Below are 21179 nucleotides of genomic sequence, written 5' to 3'. Positions count from 1 at the left end.
TAGCCACCTGCCGTGGACACACGAGTTTCACTAAATCTTCGTGCTTTGCAATTTTGCATTATTCAGCAAGGATTTACGGTTGTATTTATTTTGATCAGTGTTTTTTTAAAAACAATATACCTTCAAAGTTTCATTATAAAATTGCTTGTGTTTTTAAATGTTAAAGCCTGGGGTAATAAAGACATGAGTTTGTATGTGTGGTTCTCCCTCATGGAAAGTTTTTGTTCTGAGCTCGGCTGATGGGATATGTGGAAGAGAGACCAAGGCACATGAGAGCCGGAGGATCAGGTGGGCTAGACTAGTCTTGCATGTGTTGTAGCAGCTAATTAAGGAGTGGCAATGGCAGAGACCCAGGGAGCAGGTTTCACGCCACTATCTGCATTGGGAATGAATTGTGTTGGAGGCACCTAAAGGAAGGAAGCAAAAATAATTGATAAGGCACAAAACATTTTTGGATCTTTGGTGTGTGATTCTGCAAGGGAGGTGGAAGACTACTGTAGTACATAGGAACAGGAGGAGGCCATTCAGCCCCTCGAGCCTTTTCCGCCATTCAGTGAGATCATGGCTGATCTGTATCTTAACTCCATCTACCCGCCTTGGTTCTGTAACCCTTAATACCCTTAATACCCTTATCTAAGCAAAAATAAGGATATTATTGGTTGGTTGTTCCACAGTCATCAATATGTATCACAAGGCTACTTGTGAAATATGTTGTTCAATTGATTTTGCACAACTTTGTGCGTACTTGTCAGGAGCACACATTAAAGGAGTAGGTATTAGAAATAGAATTTAAGCTGCAGAATGTTGGTATACAGGGGAACTCCTGAGTTGAGAAATAGATAACACAAATAGATGGGACCCACTTCGTGCAACTCTTCTGAGCATAGGTCCAGGGGTCTGTTTGTGGTTAGTCTGTAGGGGAAACTACTGCCAGGAATTAACAGAATCTCTTCCATAATCTTTGCCCTTCTTAACCTCCCTATAAGCTTGACCACTAACTGCCCAGCTTGTGGACTGTTGGTGACTGGGGAGCAGAAGGGAAGAGACTATTAAATAAAGTTTGGAAGTGGGAGGCATGAATAAAATTTGTGCTTGCAGTGGTTAGAAAATCTGTTCATCTTCAGACAAGTGGTTATTCCCTTTAGTGTGATGGGAAATCAACACAATATACTCTGTTGTATTTTGGTAAGCTTGTTGTCCTGGAGCTCAACAAAATCCTCTGAGTAGGAAGTGTGCTTCTGTGCACAAACTCATTTTATTTGGAGGAGTGCTGTTTTATGTTTACAGTAATAACAAAATTTAGGACTACCTGAAGAGTTTAAAGGGAAAATAGATGATTTGTCTTATCGTTGATCCTGGGTAATCTGCAGCCTGGTTCTAGTGGATTTTAAGGCTATTGCTCAGGTACTCTCTGTGGGGATGTGGTCTACGAACATAAGAGATTGATGGGCAGGAAAAGACCAGCTGGCCCATCAAGCCTGCCCCACACCAAGATGGCTGGAGCTATAAACCCACTTACCATCTATATGATGCAATCTCTGCCCCAGTCAGGAACCGGTCCAGCTCCCTCTTGAAGGAGCACAGAGAGTCGGCACCCATCACACCAGCCGGCAACACATTCCAGAGGCTCACCACTCTCGGGGAAAAGAAGAACCGCCCAACATCCTGGGGGTCACCATTGACCAGAAACTTAACTGGACCAGCCACATAAATACTGTGGCTACAAGAGCAGGTCAGATGCTGGGCACTCTGCGGCAAATGACTCGCCTCCTGATTCCCTAAAGCCTTTCCACCATCTACAAGGCACAAGTCAGGAGTGTGATGGAATACTCTCCACTTGCCTGGATGAGTTGTTTTTTTTTATTCGTTCATGGGATGTGGGCGTCGCTGGCGAGGCCGGCATTTATTTCCCATCCCTAATTGCTCTTGAGAAGGTGGTGGTGAGCCGCCGCCTTGAACCGCTGCAGTCCGTGTGGTGAAGGTTCTCCCACAGTGCTGTTAGGAAGGGAGTTCCAGGATTTTGACCCAGCGACAATGAAGGAACGGCGATATAATTCCAAGTCGGGATGGTGTGTGACTTGGAGGGGAACGTGCAGGTGGTGGTGTTCCCATGTGCCTGCTGCTCTTGTCTTTCTAGGTGGTAGAGGTCGCGGGTTTGGGAGGTGCTGTTGAAGAAGCCTTGGCGAGTTGCTGCAGTGCATCCTGTGGATGGTACACACTGCAGCCACAGTGCGCCGGTGGTGAAGGGAGTGAATGTTTAGGGTGGTGGATGGGGTGCCAATCAAGCGGGCTGCTTTGCCCTGGATGGTGTCGAGCTTCTTGAGTGCACCTACCACCACCCTAAACATTCACTCCCTTCACCACCGGCGCACAGTGGCTGCAGTGTGTACCATCCATAGGATGCACTGCAGCAACTCACCAAGGCTTCTTCGACAGCACCTCCCAAACCCGCAACCTCTACCACCTAGAAGGGCAAGGGCAGCAGGCACATGGCAACAAGTGCTGTGGATGCTTAGTCGTTGAGTATATTCAAGGCTGAGATCGATAGATTTTTGGACTCTAGGGGAATCAAGGGATATGGGGATTGGGCGGGAAAGTGGAATTGAGGTCTAAGATCAGCCATGATCTGATTGAATGGTGGAGCAGGCTCGAGGGGCCGAATGGCCTACTCCTGCTCCTATTTCTTATGTCGATAGATTTTTTGATTGCTTGGCTCCTCTCCCTGTTGAACAGCAAAATCTCCAGGTTATCTCCAGGCTGGAAAAACAGTAGGAAATGACTTTTTAAAAAAAAATAGATTGTTCATTTGAGTTTTGGTGTTTCGTACAAAATGTGACATCTGGAGTGTGCTGGACAATCTCAAAACTTGCATGAATGGATTTGAACTTCAATATTTCGGCATTGTTTTCACTCTGGAGAATGAGGAAATGAAGAGCACAACTGCACTTACCAGAATATCAGCATATCCTAAAAATAATGGTTGTTACAAGTTTTTGCCGTAAATTTCCCCTTGGATAGAGTGGTGCAGGTCACTCCCATACGAGGTCCGAGCGAGAACAGTACGTTTGGGAGTATGCCTGTACTGCCTGATATGTAATTATATGATGGCATAACTCGGGGATATAACAGTAGGACTCCCTTGTAATCTGGCGAAAACACTTTAATGAGACAAAGCCAGATTCGAATCGTTAGGCAGCTTTGTTTTACAGGCAGGAAGTGAAAGTACAGAGTAACGGATATAAGTAAATCTTACTTATTCAGCAGGCTGCAGAACCATCTCTGAGAACAAGCAAAATAATAAACTTGCCCCACCATCCCCGTTGGTAGGTACACTTAACTTTTCCTGGTCACTTCTGTTTCTGATGGGCTGTGGACTTGAGATGTGTGAGTTTCCTCTCACAAGGCCAGTCTCTCCCCAGATCTGGCTATCTGCCCCCTTTTCTCTCTGTTCCCAACCAGTGGGAGGGCAGACATCTTTCCTACTGAGCGATTTGCCAGTAGGCCTGTTAATAAAGCTGTCTATTTCTCCTCCCCCTCCCCCTCCCTGCTTTGGGTGCAATTTTAAAGAAAACATCTGCTATTTTCAAAATGAATGGGGGCCATCCTGGGTTTCATAGGCCTTGGATGAGACAGTTGACTCCCATTGTCATAGTTTGAAGTAGATGGTGAGCTGAAATGTGCCGCAAACCGGCTTGTCTAAATTTAATACACATTGTCAATGCTTGCAGCCTGTAACTTATTAAAACCTGTGTGAATTCACTTTGTTTTAAAACACAACAATTAAACATAACTCATTCTTAGGAACAAGAGTAGGCCCTTCAGCCCCTTGAGCCCGTTTCATTCAATTAGATCATGGCTGATCTGTACCTGCCTTTGCTCCATAACCCCTTATCCAACTAAAATCTATCGATCTCAGTCTTGAAAGCTCCAATTGACCCCCAGCACCCACAGAGTTCCAGGTTTCTGAATCTTTTTGTTCAGCAATGCTGACAGTAGAATTGTTGTTCTCCCATTCACCGTCCCAAAGGCAGATTGCAGCCTCCTCTATACCCGAGTATAGTTGGGTTCCCCCTAATGGCTGAGGTTCGATAGTACTTCACTGGAGTGCTCTGTGGGCTGATACAGCCTGAAAACAAACAAAACTCTCCTGGCTGAACAAGAATTGTGTGATGGGAATATTAAGAAAATGACTGACTGCCCTAATCTATTTGATTTGTCATTGCTGCTGCCTATCTGAAAGGAATGTGCACTTTGCAGGTTAATGAGTTAATCCCTAATCCAGGGATGTTCAGGTTTTTTATTCTGGAGGACCATTTAGTTGCTTATCATGGAGCCTTGGGTGCTGCACATCAAGATTAAATCCATCTCTCTACTCATTTTCAGATGTCTCAAGTGGCTGATGATAGATTTTGGGGATTCTGATTTTGAATTTATGCACCAATGAGGCAATAGTGCTAAAAACAGCCCTTTCCAAATCTCCAGCCCCACAAAATTCAAACAAATAATAAATATAAGCACAAATAGGACTGAGTTATGTGGGCTTTGAGGGCCTGACTGCCAGGACTGGAGTGGGTGGGGGGGTGGCAGCAGTTTAGACACCGCCTTGAATCAGTTCACTTATTGTATTATAGTTTGTGCACTAAAGCCACGTTTTATCTCTGAGCTTTCTTTGTTCCCCTTTATCTATTAATTCCGGTGCATTTGGTGGTGACTGCTGAACTTGAATTTGTAATCAGTTTTTACAAAGAATGTACAACACAGAAATAGGCCATTTGGCCCAGCTGGTCTATACCGATGTTTATGCTCCATACAAGCCTCCTCCCTCCCTACTTCATCTCACCTTATCAGCATATCCCTCTATTCCTTTCTCTCACATGTGTTTATCTTGCTTCCCATTAAATGCATTGATGCTATTCGCCTCAACTACTCCTTGTGGGAGCGAGTTCCACATTCTCGCCACTCTCTGGGTAAAGAAGTTTCTCCTGAATTCCCTATTGGATTTATTAGTGACTATCTTAAATTTATGGCCCCGAGTTCTGATCTTCCCCACAAGTAGAAACACCTTCTCTACGTCTACCCTATCAAATGCTTTCATAATCTTAAAGACCTCTATCAGGTCACCCCTCAGTCTTCTCTTTAGAGAAAAGAGCCCCAGCCTGCTCAATCTTTCCTGATAGGTATAACCTCTCAGTTCAGGTATCATCCTAGTAAATCTTCTTTTGCACCTTCTCTAGTGCCTCTGTATCCTTTTTTATAATATGGAGACCAGAACTGTGCACAATACCTCAAGTGTGGTCTAACCAAGGTTCTATACAAGTTTAACATAACTTCTCTGTTTTTCAATCCTATCCCTGTAGAAATGAATCCCAGTGCTGGGTTTGCTTTTTTTTAAAAAATGGGCCTTATTAACCTATGTCTTTCATCCCTGGTACCATTCTAGTAAATCTCCTCTGCACAACTTAAACTCAGTATGGGTAATACAAGCCAATTCTTTACTTTTTTTTTTGCTGAGAAGTTATTCGATCAGCATCCAAGCACTGGGGTTTGTTTGAAAAGGCTATGGGGAAAGAACAGGGGAGTGGGACTAATTGGATAGCTCTTTCAAAGAGCTGGCACAGGCACAGGGCTGTACGATTCTATGATTTGCATTGAACTACGGGATTTTTTAGGAGTACCCATGTAGTTGTTATCTAGAGGAGGGGGGTCCTTAACTCTTCCATCGAGGCCCATTCCTCTACCATTGCACATTCAACACAAATGAAGTGGAAATTATGGGGAATTCATACATCTGCATGAAGTTGGCCATCCAGGTTCATCAGGATCAGCTGTTGAGGAGGGCGGGATTTTCAAGGGTTAAGGAAGATCAAAGTGGTTTTTGCTGAAAAGTTCTTCTCTGCGCATTGTTTTTCTTCAATTTTAAAAAAAATTTGCTTCTGAACTCCTGCTTCAACCTGCACTGTTCAGGAATTGGCTGTGGGCTTCCCAGCTTCTACTCACACCCCAGTCCACCAGGGATCACGATTAGATTCCCTTTGGGAAAAGCAATGTATTTGAATTATCTGGAGGAATGCAGGGTAGCCAGGCTCATAAGGCATCACAGAAAGCAGATGAGACCCTCATGCTGGTACCTAGCATTAAGTTTATAGACAGCATTGCTCCTACTTCCAATTGCTTGAGGAACCTGTGCTTCAGCATTGAGTTGTGCCTCATGCTGGAACCTAGATCTGCACCCACCTCCACTGTATGGCCCACACTGCCAGTGGCTACCAAAGTTTCCACCATTTCATTCCAGTTTTCCACCAGGGACATTGCCAGCATTGTCGTTGCGTAATACCTCTAACTCTGTTACAATGGTAGGATGTCACATGACGAATATTAACCTGGTATGGATCAGCACTCGATAAGGCCCCACACAGGAGGTTGGTGAACAAAGTTAGAGCGCATGGAATTGGGGGTAATATACTGGCATGGATTGCGAATTAGTTAACAGACAGAAAACAGAGAGTAGGAATAATGGGTCTTTTTCAGGTTGGTGACTATGGGGTACCGCAGGGATCGGTGCTTGGGCCCCAGCTATTCACAATCTATATCAATGATTTGGATGAGGGGGACCAAATGTAATATTTCCAAGTTTGCTGATGACACAAAATTAGGCGGGAATGTGAGTTGTGAGGAGGATGCAAAGAGGCTTCAAGGGTATATAGACAGGCTAAGTGAGTGGGCAAGAACATGGCAGATGGAATATAATGTGGAAAAATGTGAAGTTATCCACTTTGGTAGGACAAACAGAAATGCAGCGTATTTTTTAAATGGTGAGAGATTTGGAAAATGTTGATGTTCAAATGGACCTGGATGTCCTTGTACATGAGTCACTGAAAGCTAACATGCAGGTGGAGCAAGCAATTAGGAAGGCAAATGGCATGTTGGCCTTTATTACAGGAGGATTTGAGTACAGAAGCAAAGATGTCTTACTGCAATTATACAGGGCCTTGGTGAGACCACACCTGGAGTATTGTGTACAATTTTGGTCTCCTTACCTAAGAAGTTATATACTTACCATAGAGGGAGTGGAACGAAGGTTCACCAGACTGATTCCTGGGATGGCGGGATTGTCCTATGAGGAGAGATTGAGTAGACTAGGCGTATATTCACTCGAGTTTAGAAGAATGAGAGATAATCTCATTGAAACATACAAAATTCTTACAGGGCTCGACAGGGTAGATGCTGGGAGGATATTTCCCCTGGCTGGGGTGTCTAAAACAGGGGTCACCGTCTCAGAATAAGGGGTCGGCCATTTAGGACTGAGATGAGGAGAAATTTCTTCACTCGAGGGTGGTGAATCTTTGGAATTCTCTACCCCAGAGGGCTGTGGAGGCTCAGTCATTGAGTACATTCAAAACAGAGATCGATAGATTTCTCGATATTAAAGGCATCAAGGGTTATGGGGATGGTGCAGGAAAATGGAGTTGAGGTAGAAGATCAGCCATGATCTTATTGAATGATGGAGCAGGCTCGAGGGGCCGGATGGCCTACTCCTGCTCCTATTTCTTATGTTCTTATGTAAAGGTATCCCAAGGACAGAGGAGGGAGAGGCATTGAGGGATTTTCCCTTATATATGCAATGCTCATTTGATTACAAACTCAGATACTTTTGTTTCACAACAACAACAATAACTTGCAATTATGTAATGCCTTTAAAAGATGCTTTACAGAAGTGTAATCAGATAAAAAAAAATTGACACCAAGCCAAAGGAGAAGATATTAAGAAGCATGACTAAAAGCTTGGTCAAAGAGGTAGGCACAAGTTAATAAACAGAATCTCATTGTACCACTGGATTAATCGGAAGAGAAGTCTTTCCTTTCTTCTCTCTCCTTTCGGAGTTTGGTGGTCATCTATCCTCAGGCCAGGGCACGATCTTTGAACGTCTCTTACTTCAGAGGGTTCGGAGCGGGGCTTCTCTGCCGTTGGATGGCTTAACACTTTTTATCTCCCATTCGTTTATTACAAAGATCTGCCAAACTAGACAGTCTTATTTGCTTTTGCATGGAGCAGCCATTTAATTTGAGTTGCATTGAAACTACAGAACAGAAACGGGCCATTTGGCCAACTGGCCTATGCCGGCTTTTATGCTGCACATGACCCTCCTCTCTCACTACTTCATCTAACCCTTTCTATTCCTTTCTCCCTCATGTGTTTATCTAGTTTCCCATTAAATGCATCAATGCTATTTGCCTCAACTACTCCTTGTGATGGCACATTCCAGAATCCCAGCCTGTACAGCCTTTCCTGATAAGCATATCCTCTCAGTTCTAGTATCATCCTTGTGAATCGTTTTTGCATCTTCTCCAATGCCTCTGTATCCTGTATCATAATCATATATGAAAGGGTTTGAAAGGGTAGATGTAGAGAAGATGTTTCTACTTGTGGGGGAGACCAGAACTAGGGGCCTTAATTATAAGATAGTCACTAATAAAGCCAACAGGGAATTTAGGAGAAACTTCTTTACCCAGAGAGTGGTGAGAATGTGGAACATGCTACCACAAGGAATAGTTGAGGCAAATAGCATAGATGCATTTAAGGGGCCATGATGTGGAGATGCCGGTGATGGACTGGGGTGGACAAATGTAAGGAATCTTACAACACCAGGTTATAGTCCAACAATTTTATTTTAAAATCACAAGCTTTCGGAGATTATCCCCTTCGTCAGGTGAATGAGTGGAAGGTTCTCAAATCGCATATCTTATATTAGGCTGGGACAGCATCTCACCAATCAAAAGGTGTCGTTGTTGTTCAAACAGGCCAGTCACGGAGAACAGCACGTCCCAGTACACTCGATATACATTGTGTCAATTACACAGACAGAGAGAAAGAGACCCAAATGGCAGAGAGAGAGAGAGAATATTAAAACACATAACTTTTTTTCCCCTTTTTGCTGGTGGGGTTACGTGTAGCGTGACATGAACCCAAGATCCCGGTTGAGGCCGTCCTCATGGGTGCGGAACTTGGCTATCAACTTCTGCTCGACGATTTTGCGTTGTCGTGTGTCTCGAAGGCCGCCTTGGAGAACGCTGACCCGAAGATCGGTGGCTGAATGTCCTTGACTGCTAAAGTGTTCCCCGACTGGGAGGGAACCCTCCTGTCTGGCGATTGTTGCGCGGCATCCGTTCATCCGTTGTCGCAGTGTCTGCATGGTCTCGCCAATGTACCATGCTCTGGGGCATCCTTTCCTGCAACATATGAGGTAGACAACGTTGGCCGAGTCACAGGAGTATGAACCATGCACCTGGTGGGTGGTGTCCTCTCGTGTGATGGTGGTATCCGTGTCGATGCCAGATCATCGACACGTTTTCGTTTTGTTGGGGTTACCAGTTGTGTTGGTTCTTGTTTGACAATACAAAGAGTAAAGGAACTCACTCTTGTAGTTCACAGCTAGCTTTAAGCAATACGATTATACTAAGAGATACAAAATACAACTACAGTAGGTGACTCGCAACATGATACAAAGTACAATTATATATCACAACAGTGTGCACATGCATCAAGGAAGTAACTGAAGCCTTGTTTGCAAAATCCAGGCAGTTGATCAGCAGGAAAGAGCTTTAGACAAGGGCGTCATGGACAGCATGTGGTTCTACATCAGAAACCAATCCATTCAGATTCATCAACAGGAAAGGTTATCATTCTATCAATGTTCAGCTGGTCTGTGACTTAACAGCACCAGATCCTCCATGTTGGTGCTTGCTATTCTGGGAGTTGCCTCAGTACATTCATCTTAAGGCAGTTCACTGAGCCTGCACTATTTCACCCGGATAGGCTGGTGTTTGAGTGGATACTTGGAGTCAAAAACTGCACTCTCCAACCTTGGCTAATACCTGGTGCTTGCCCTCAACACTCGTGGAACACTGGTACAAGGTGAATGCTGTCACCTGTCATCATGGAGCTCACAATGCTTGATTTAGGTACCAAAATTGCTTGGGGGAGCCTCTACCCCATAGTTCCCGGAGAGTGGTACTGTTCTGCGTGTTGCACATTGTTGCACTCCAAAGAGGCCGTCGAATGTAGGGCACAGGATGGATATCACGTAGACCAGCATGTGCTGCATCAGGATGAAGAGGATGCCCAGGAACGTCCATTCCCTGCTGCAAGAGAGGACCATATATAACTGATTAGGGAGACTGTCCCATGACAACACTGCATAAACAGTCCTGTCTACATCTAAGCCCATTCCTTCGGCTGTGTGTCCCATCTGCAAACTCCACAGATTACACAGTTCTCACTTATCCCACCTCATCGAAACCTCTTCCAAAACTAGTAAAGGGCGTTCTTGTAATGCAGCAATGTGAGCGCAACCGCCTGTTCATATCCCTGCTGTGATTTATATGCCTACAGATAACTACCATGGTGTTTCCCCTTATCGCCACTGCCTGATAGGTTTGACAGTTGATAGGAATTTGGTGCTGATTCTTGGTGCTACCTGAGGGCCAGGGAGGCAGCTTAGCTGCAGACTGACGGTGAGTTTCCTGGCATTGAGGTGGCTCTCCTCTTATGGCAGTGGATTAACCTGCTATATGTTGCATTTTTGCTGCTGCTTAGGCAGTGTGGCACAGCCTCCTTTCTGCATTGTATGTTGGTAATTGAGGGGGCTGGCAGGAGGGCACCCACGTGCTGCTATCCCGAAACATCAGCTTCACATGAGTGAATTCAGCAGTGCTGTAGGTACTTTGCCCAGTTCGGCCTGGCCACCAATTACAAGGGTTGACCTAATGATTGTAATCAGGTCCTGACACATGCTTGGCTGGAGCCCAGCCCCAACAGCTTGGAGGTCTGAAGATACCACTCTCTCCAGCCTGTTACCCAAGACCTCAATGGCAGCAGTGGGTGAATACATAGAGGGCGCAAGGGCTGGTCTTTGCGTCTTTGTGCTTGGGTGTATTGCCTCCGGATTTGTCTACAGCTCTAGGGCATGTTGCAATACAGTGAAACCTTCCTTTGTGGTGCTGCTGAGGATTATATCTGACTCCTGCACTACTAGTACGCACTATTATATCGGACTCCTGCACTACTAGTACGCACTATTATATCGGACTCCTCCACTACTAGTACGCACTATTATATCGGACTCCTCCACTACTAGTACGCACTATTATATCGGACTCCTGCACTACTAGTACGCACTATTATATCGGACTCCTGCACTACTAGTACGCACTATTATATCGGACTCCTGCACTACTAGTACGCACTATTATATCGGACTCCTGCACTACTAGTACGCACTATTATATCGGACTCCTGCACTACTAGTACGCACTATTATATCGGACTCCTCCACTACTAGTATGCACTATTATATCGGACTCCTGCACTACTAGTACGCACTATTATATCGGACTCCTGCACTACTAGTACGCACTATTATATCGGACTCCTGCACTACTAGTACGCACTATTATATCGGACTCCTCCACTACTAGTACGCACTATTAGCTCTCTGTACATGGTGAAGGTTTCTGACACGCACCATAAGTACACTGTAATCTTGGAATCTGTGGGTGATTTTTCTTAACCTTGCCTTGCCTGTCATTAAACTGCTTGCAGCATTGTACTGGTATCCAGCGATGTCATTTAGGCAGCAATTACTGCTAACGTTCAGTCCCTCCACTGGACACGAGCCACACATTTCAATAACCACCTCCGCCCCCCCCCCCCCCCCCCCCGCAAAGACAGGCTGCTCCCTCCTCAGCTGTAGCAAGACCTCCAAGTGCTCATCTGAAAAACTGGCTGTACACTACCAGCATGAACCTGTTGGGCCGAATGGCCTGTTTCTGTGCTGTACATTCTATGTAATACTTAGAACGTAGTCTTTTTGCCCAGTGTCTGGGCTTGCTGCTCAGCATAAGTCCAGTCCTTTATCTTCTGTAGGACTTGAAATCCAGCAACAGCCTGCACTTTCCCCTGTGTCCTCTTCTCTTTCTCTCTCTCTCTCTCTCTCTTCCTCCCCCCACCTCCACCCCCGAAACTATGAATTGCTGGCCGGAGCTCACCCTGCATTATTCTAATTAGCCGATTGTAGGAACTCCACTGGGGTCGGAGGCAAATGCATGTAGTGGCCACTGAGAACAATCAAAGCCAGGATTCCTGCGTGGCAAAGATTTTGAACCGCGAATGGGAATGTCTGGGTGCAGTGCTCCTTGGTGTTCATGTGAACTTTTGCAGCTACAAGGCACAGGCACAATGGGCTGAATGGCTGCCTTCTGTGCTCTAAGCTTCTATGAACATATCTTGCAATTATAAAGCACCTTAAATGTAAAGAAAAATGCCCTACGGCACTTCATAAATTAGACGCTGAACCAGGCCAAGGGGGAAGTGTTTACATGGGAAGTACAGAGGCTTAGCCAACAAGATGGGTTTTGAGAAGGTTTCTCAAGGCGGGGAGAGAGTTGGAGGGGTTACGTAAGGGTATTTTGTCCTCCTACACTTTCTCAAAATAAATTAATTTTGTTACAGCTGAACATTTCATGACTGACATGGTGGGAGAAGCGCATTGTGTATATTTCAAATAATATAACAATTAACAAGTACTCAGGGGTTGGATTGTGTACATACATGGCCCCTGTTAATTTTGGACTTGTACATATTGTTTCTTTATATGCCTGTTAGGTCTGTCATTTTGGATATGCCTTTTCGTAAGGATGGGTACATTGCATTTTCCTGCCCCCTGCAACAAAGCCCAGTTTCTTTGACAATGCATTACAAATTTAGAATCCCTTTATAAGATGTCAGCCTTGGCTCAGTGGTAACACTTGTCTCTGAATCAGAAGGTTGTGGGTTCAAGTCTCACTCCAGGGACTGGAGTGCTGCACTGTCAGAGCTGCCGTCTTTTGGATGAGACGTTAAACTGAGGCCTCATCTGCCCTCTCAGGTGGATGTAAAATATCCCACAGCACTATTCAAAGAAGAGCAAGGGAGTTCTCCCTGGTGTCCTGGACAATATTTATTCCTCATCACTGAAACAGATCATTTGGTCATTATCTCATTGCTGTTTGCGGGACCTTGCTGTGCGCAAATTGGCTGCTGAGTTTCCTATATTACAAAAGTACTTAATTGGCTGCAAAGCACTTTGGGACGTCCTGAGGTCATGAAAGGCTTTATAGAATTGCAAGTTCTTTATTTAGGAAAAGTACTTCTTTCTGTAAGGCGTAGACAGCAATGATGAGTAAAAGCTTTTACTTAACCAAAATCATGAAATATAGAAATGTTTCCAGCCAATTTTTGAATCCTGTTTGCCAGTGACTTTCACTAGTGAATTTGCTCCCTTTACAACTGAAGTTGCTGAGAACTATTGTGGAACTCTGAATAAACCTGCTGTCCAATTGACCACGTACAGACTTCTCTCGAATCTGTGTGTTGCTCGCTCTATCTTATGCGGTTTGTTTTTCTGCAGGGGAGGAATCCTTTTTTTCTTGAGCCATCTGTTATAATCACCATCTCTGATGGAAGCAAAATGACAAATAATGGCGGGGTGCAAGAGGAGGTAAGGCAGCACTTTGTAAATCGATTGCTTAACAGATTATAACTTTAACTTTGTGCAGTTTGAGTGCATGTTTTCTAGTTTAGAAGTTTTGACACTGCACTGCTGTTAAGTAAATGAAGCAGTTCAGCCTAGATTCCCATAGCTTTTTGTTTTTTTGCCCCCTCCTAATGATTTTCTCCCCCATCCTTTCTCTCCTAAACTTCTTGCTGGGGGGTACAGTGCTACAGTTTCCCTTCCCTCTGGTACCTTGCCCAAGTGATAATCATTCGTGTGAGAGCCTGAACTCTGAACATTTACTGACTGCTAAACAACTGAAGGATAGATGGGGACTATTGAAGGATGGATCATAGAAAGGTTACAGCACGGAAGGAGGCCATTTGGCCCATTGAGTCCGTGCTGGCTTCAACGCAAGAGCAATCCAGCTAGTCCCACTGCCCCTGGAGCCACTGGATGGGGGGGCCATTGATGGATGGATGGATGGGGGGGCGATTGATGGATGGGGGTGCCATTGATGGATGGATGGATGGGCCATTGATGGATGGACGGATGGGGGGGCCATTGATTGATGGATGGACGGATGGGGGGGCCATTGATTGATGGATGGACGGATGGGGGGGGCCATTGATGGATGGACGGATGGGGGGGCCATTGATTGATGGATGGACGGATGGGGGGGCCATTGATTGATGGATGGACGGATGGGGGGGCCATTGATTGATGGATGGACGGATGGGGGGGGGCCATTGATTGATGGATGGACGGATGGGGGGGCCATTGATTGATGGATGGACGGATGGGGGGGCCATTGATTGATGGATGGACGGATGGGGGGGCCATTGATTGATGGATGGACGGATGGGGGGGCCATTGATTGATGGATGGACGGATGGGGGGGGCCATTGATTGATGGATGGACAGATGGGGGGGCCATTGATTGATGGATGGACGGATGGGGGGGCCATTGATTGATGGATGGACGGATGGGGGGGCCATTGATTGATGGATGGACGGATGGGGGGGGGCCATTGATTGATGGATGGACGGATGGGGGGGCCATTGATTGATGGATGGACGGATGGGGGGGCCATTGATTGATGGATGGACGGATGGGGGGGCCATTGATTGATGGATGGACGGATGGGGGGGCCATTGATTGATGGATGGACGGATGGGGGGGCCATTGATTGATGGATGGACGGATGGGGGGGGCCATTGATTGATGGATGGACGGATGGGGGGGGCCATTGATTGATGGATGGACGGATGGGGGAGGGCCATTGATGGATGGACGGATGGGGGAGGGCCATTGATGGATGGACGGATGGGGGGGCCATTGATGGATGGACGGATGGGGGGGCCATGGACGGATGGACGGATGGGGGGGCCATGGACGGAAGGGGGGGGGCATTGATATTCTAAACCTTATGATACTATGGTCAATGTTCCCTAAATGTTCCCCCACTGACACTTGGTCCACTTGACGCACCTCATTCCCCAGAACCAGATCCAGCAATGCCTCCTTCCTCATGGGGCCGGAAACATACTGATCAAGAAAGTTCTCCTGAACACACTTCAGAAATTCCTTCCCCTCTCTGCCCTTTAACTATTACTGTCCCAGTCTATATTAGGATAGTTGAAGTCCCCCATTATCACTACTCTATCGTTCTTGCACCCCTCTGTAATTTCCCTGCAAATTTGGTCCTTTATATCCTTCCCACTAGTTGGTGGCCTATAGAATACACCCAGTGATGTAATGGCATCTCTATTGTTTTTTTAACTCTAACCAAATAGATTCTGTCCTTGACCCCTCCAGGACACCCGCTCTCTCCAGCACTGCAATATTCTCCTTAATCAATACTGTTTCCCCCCCACCCCAACGCTTTCTTTCCTTCCCTATCTTTCCTGAACGCCTTGCATCCAGGAATATTTAGTACCCAATCCTGCCCTTTTCTGAGTCCAGCCTCCGTTATTGCCACGACATCGTATTCCCATGTGGCTATTTGTACCTGCAGCTCACCAACCTTGTTTACCACGCATGTGCGTTTATATACACATGCACTGTTAGCCTATCTTAGACCTTCTTGTATTCTCCCTTAGTCGGATTCCACTTAATACTGTACTATTTCTTACTCTAGTGCTATCTGTTTCTCCCAATCCTTTGTGCACCTTGTTTCTCCTTTCCAATGCTGCATCCTGGTGCCCACCCCCCTGCCAAATTAGTTTAAACCCTCCCCTACAGCACTAATAAACCTCCCTGCGAGGACATTGGTCCCAACTCCCCCAGAACTGATCCCAATGCCCCAGGAAACTAAAGCCTTCACTCCCACACCATCCCTTCAGCCATGCATTCATATGCTCTATCCTCCTATTACTATTCTCGCTAGCACGTGGCACTGGGAGTAATCCTGAGATCACATTCAACGGCGTTACCATCGTCGAATCACCCACCATCAACATCCTGGGAGTCACCATTGACCAGAAATTTAACTGGACCAGCCACATAAATACTGTGGCTACAAGAGCAGATCAGAGGTTGGGTATTCTACGGTGAGTGACTCTCCTCCTGACTCCCCAAAGCCTTTCCACCATCTACAAGGCACAAGTCAGGAGTGTGATGGAATACTCTCCACTTGCCTGGATGAGTGCAGCTCCAACAACACTCAAGAAGCTCGACACCATCCAGGGCCAAGCAGCCCGCTTGATTGGCACCCCATCCACCACCCTAAACATTCATTCTCTGTACCACCGGCGCACAGCGGCTGCAGTGTGTACCATCCACAGGATGCACTGCAGCAACTCGCCAAGGCTTCTTCGACAGCACCTCCCAAACCCGCGACTTCTACCACCTAGAAGGACAAGGGCAGCAGGCACATGGGAACAACACCACCTGCACGTTCCCCTCCAATTCACACACCATCTTGGAAATATATCGCCGTTCCTTCATCGTCGCTGGGTCAAGATCCTGGAACTCCCTTCCTAACAGCACTGTGGGAGAACCGTCACCACACGGACTGCAGCGGTTCAAGAAGACGGCTCACCACCACCACCTCAAGGGCAATTAGGGATGGGCAATAAATAATGGCCTTGCCAGTGACGCCCACATCCCATGAATGAATAATAAAAACAAGTGCTTCTACAGCATTGTTATTCATTCACAGGATGTGCATTCGACGGGTCTGAGCTGCCCCGCCACGCCTCAAGTTTAGTTAGTAATCTAATAAATAAACTATAAAGACTAAAAAAAAAACACTCACCAATCAGTTCCATCCCTTGTGCTGATATCATCTAAGTCATTAATAAATACAGTGAATAGTTGAGGCCCCAACACACATCCCTGCGGGACACCACTGGTCATATCCTGCCAATTTGAGTACCTGCTCATTATTCCTACTCTCTGTCTCCTGCCACTCAGCCAATTTTCTAACCAGGTCAATAATTTGCCCTCAACTAAAGTTGAAGCTCATGGAATTAACGGTCTCTTATGAGGGACTTCATGGACTGTCTTCTGGAAGTCCATATAAACAACATCCATTGACATTCCCCTGTCCACTACTTCAGTCAGCTCTTCAAAAAATTCAGTCAGGTTCGTTAGGCATGACCTACTTTTCACAAATCCATGCTGGCGTTCTCTGATCAGCTGAAAATTTTCAAGGTGTTCGGACGTTCTATCCTTAAATATAGACTCTAGTAAATTCCTGACAACAGATGTTAGGCTAACTGGTCTATAATTCCCTGATTTCCCTCTCACCTTTCTTTAAATAGCGGAGTGACGTGCAATTTTCCAATCTAAAAGAACGGTTCTTGAATCGAGATAACTTTGGAAGATTATAGTTGGGACATCTGCAATGTTCTCACCGACTTTCTTTAAAGCCCTGGGATGGAAACCATCTGGTCCTGGGGATTTGTCACTCTTTAGTGCTATTATTTTCTTCATTACTGTTAATTTGCTTACGTTAATTATGTTGAGTCCCCGTCCCTGATTGAAAATTAATTTCCTTGGGTTGTCCAGCATGCTGTCCTCTTCCTCTGCTGCAAACACTGACACCAAGTAATTATTTAACACGTCCAACATTTCCTTATTTTCATTTACAATATCACCGTTATCATTTTAAACACCTTGATTAGATCTCCCTTCAACCATCTGAACTCAAGGGAATATAAGCCTGGTTGGTTCGACCTATCCTCATAATTTAACCCTTTAAGTCTGATATCATTCTGGTGAATCTGCACTGCACCCCCTTCCTGAGGTGCGGGGCCCAAAACTGAACCCAGTCTCCAGATGGGGTCTGACCGAGGCTCTGTATAACTGAAACATCATTTCCTCCCCTTTATATTCCAGCCCCCTCGCGATAAAGGCCAACATTCCATTGGCCTTTTTGATTAGTTTTTGTACCTGTGCATTAGCTTTTAGTGATTTGTGTACATGGGCACCGAAATCCCTTTGCATCTCCACAACTCCTAGTCTTTCACCATTCACCATTTGTCTTTCTCTGATCCAAATTGAATGACCTCGCACTTCCCCACAGTAAACTCCATGTTGACTACATCAATTGCGTTACCCTCATTGATCCTCCTTGTCACCTCCTCAAAATTCAATCAAGTTAGTCAGACTCGACCTCCCCTTAACAAATCCCCGCTGACTGTCCTTGTTTAGTCCGTGCCTTTCTAAGTGACAGTTTATCCTGTCCCTCAGAATAGATTCCAGTAATTTGCCCACCACCGAGGTTAGGCTGACTGGCCTGTAATTACTCGGTCTATCCTTCACTCCCTTTTTAAACAACGGTACAACGTTAGCAATCCTCCGGCACTATGCCTGTATCCAGTGAAGTTTGGAAAATGATTGTTAAAGCCTCCGCTATTTCCTCCCGGGCTTCTTTTAACAGCCTAGAATACATTTCATCCGGTGCTGGTCATTTATTTACTTTCAAAGATGCTAATCCCCTTAACACTTCCTCTCTCACTCTGTTTATCCCATCCAATATTTCACACTCCTCCTCGTTAGCTTCAATCTCTGTATAATCCCTGTATCATCCCTCTCCTTTGTGAAGACAGATGCAAAGTATTCATTAAGAACCATACCCACATCTTCCGCCTCCACACACAGTTTACCTCTTTGGTCTCTAATAGGCCCTACTCTTTCCTTAGTTATCCTCTTGCTCTTAATGTATTTAAAGAACATTTTTGGGTTTTCTTTGATTTTACCTGCAAATATATTTTCATGCCCTCTCTCTGCTTTCCTAATTTCCTTTTTATCTTTACCCCTGCACTTTGTATACTCCTCTAAGCTTTCCGTAGTATTGAGTTCCCGATGTTTATCATAGGCTTTCTTTTTCTGCCTTATCTTACCCTGAATGCTTCTTAACATCCAGGGGGCTTTAGATTTCAATTGAAAACTTTAACTCCTGCTCTGTCTTTGTCCTTTTCCTTAACTATGTTAAAGCTAACTGTATTATGATCACTACCACCAAAATGATATATATTAATGACTTGGACTTGGGTGTACAGGGCACAATTTCAAAATTTGCAGATGACACACAACTTGGAAGGGTAGTAAACAATGAGGAGGATAGTGATAGACTTCAAGAGGATGCAGACAGGCTGGTGGCATGGGCGGACATGTGGCAGATGAAATTTAATGCTGAGAAGTGTGAGGTGATACATTTTGTTAGGAAGAACGAGGAGAGGCAATATAAACTAGAGGGCACAATTCTAAAAGGGGTACAGGAACAGAGAGATCTGGGGGTATATGTACACAAATCGTTGAATGTGGCAGGGCAGGTTGAGAAAGCATACGAGATCCTGAGCTTTATAAATAGAGGTATAGAGTACAAAAGTATGGAAGTCATGATGAACCTTTATAAAACACTGATTTGGTCACAACTGGAGTATTGTGTCCCGTTCTGGGCACCGCAATTTAGGAAAGATGTGAAGGCCTTAGAGAGGGTGCAGAAGAGATTTAGTAGAATGATTCCAGGGATGGAGGACTTTAGTTACATGGATAGACTGGAGAAGCTGGGATTGTTCTCCTTGGAACAGAGAAGGTTGAGAGGAGATTTGATTGAGGTATTCAAAATCATGAAGGATCTAGACAGAGTAGATAGACAGAAACTGTTCCCGTTGGCGGAAGGGTCAAGAACCAGTGGACATAGATTTAAGGTGATTGGCAAAAGAACCAAAGGTGACATGAGGAAAAACTTTTTTACACAGCGAGTGGTTAGGATCTGGAATGCACTGCCCGAGGGGGTGGTGGAAGCAGATTCAATCATGGCCTTCAAAAGGGAACTGGATAAGTACTTGAAAGTAAAAAAATTGCAGGGCTATGGGGATAGGGCGGGGGAGTGGGACCAGCTGGTTTGCTCTTGCATAGAGCCGGCGTGGATTCGATGGGCCGAATGGCCTCCTTTCGTGCTGTAACCTTTCTATGATTCTATAATTTGCAATATGCTCCAAATCGAGTATCCCACATTGTTATGGCTTGCTCTGCCCCGAACAACATTTGTCATCTAAAATAGGGTATGGTAGTGTAGTGATTATGTTACTGGATTAGTAATCCAGAGGCTGGACTAATAATCCATGGCAGTTTGAGAATTTGTATTCAGTTTAAAAAGTCTGGAAATAAGAAACTGATAGCAGTAAAAGTGATGATGAAGCTGTCGGATTGTCATAAAAACCCAACTGGTTCACTGATGTCCTTTAGGGAAGGAAAGCTGCCCTCCTTATCCTGTCTGGTTTATACGTGATTCCAGACCCACACCAATGTGGTTGACGCGTAACTGCCCTTTGATCCTTTGTACGGCTCTCTTTATGCTCCGCTTAGTCTATAGTTCCTTGGTTTAAAACACTTAGCACCTCCATCCCCCTCTGCACCTAATTCCCACACTCACCAATTCCCAGTTGAATGTCCTCACTCTGTTAGCACTTCACTCCGTTAGAGATTCACTCTCTGTCTTTCCCAACTTCTGTGCTCAAGCTCCAGGCAACCTAGACTCCAGGACCATAAGTACTGGTCAGGTGATGAGAGCATTGATCAACATGTAGATAGTTTCCTTATTTCTATGAGTGCTGCTGTAGATTTCAGCCAGTATCAGTACTGATGCCCATACAAATGAACTCCTGCAGCAGTCCATTGACCTCAACACCTGCCTAAGCATATGAGCCATTGCTTTCCTTCAAAGGGTAAATTGTGGGCCTGGTGCCGTCCTTGCAATTGGTCCAAGTAAAGCCATCCTTGACACCACTGGCAGTATTGACATTGACCAATGACAAACTTCCATATTAAACACTTTTGGTCTCGATGGCCTTGTTTAACCTTCTACCAATGGATTGCCTGGTGGACTTCCAATGCAGACTTCATATGGCCAATCCTCCCGTGAAAGGGAATTCTCCAGTACTTGTAGGGAAATAGTCAAAAATAGTAGACACGTGGGGCATGGCATTCTTGATGACATGGTTGCCACGTTAACCAAGCTTAACTGGTTGCAGTCTTTCTCCTTACAGAGAGGAGCCAAATGCAAGCTGATTAAATAATACCGCCAGGCAGCATACCTGCCGCAGTAGTCATACTCCGATGAATTAGAGGACTGGTGCTAGAGTAGAGGAATGAGAAGTGTAGCGATGATATGGTGTGTTGTACTGCAGGGCTAC

At 45.4% G+C, this 21179-nt stretch overlaps 1 protein-coding gene across 5 annotated transcripts in view; it reads left to right on the top strand.

The window, feature by feature from the left end:
• The window catches only part of ints6l (integrator complex subunit 6 like), a 180692-nt gene that overhangs the window by 66409 nt on the left and 93104 nt on the right, over positions 1–21179 (top strand). For 4 of the 5 annotated variants that reach the window (XR_010965808.1, XR_010965809.1, XM_067997343.1 and 1 more), the window contains one exon: positions 13446–13535. The exons of the other annotated variant lie outside the window; for it this stretch is intronic. Coding sequence is in view for 2 of the 4 variants with exons in the window: in XM_067997343.1 (XP_067853444.1) it covers positions 13446–13535 (90 nt within the window). In the remaining 2 variants the exon portion in view is untranslated. The remainder of the gene's footprint in view (positions 1–13445; positions 13536–21179) is intronic. 5 annotated transcript variants of the gene reach the window in all.

Source organism: Heptranchias perlo, chromosome 15 (assembly GCF_035084215.1).
Source record: "Heptranchias perlo isolate sHepPer1 chromosome 15, sHepPer1.hap1, whole genome shotgun sequence".
Classification (NCBI taxonomy): domain Eukaryota; kingdom Metazoa; phylum Chordata; class Chondrichthyes; order Hexanchiformes; family Hexanchidae; genus Heptranchias; species Heptranchias perlo.
Note: the sequence above shows the minus strand (reverse complement) of the source record. Positions and strands in the feature narration are given on the sequence as shown.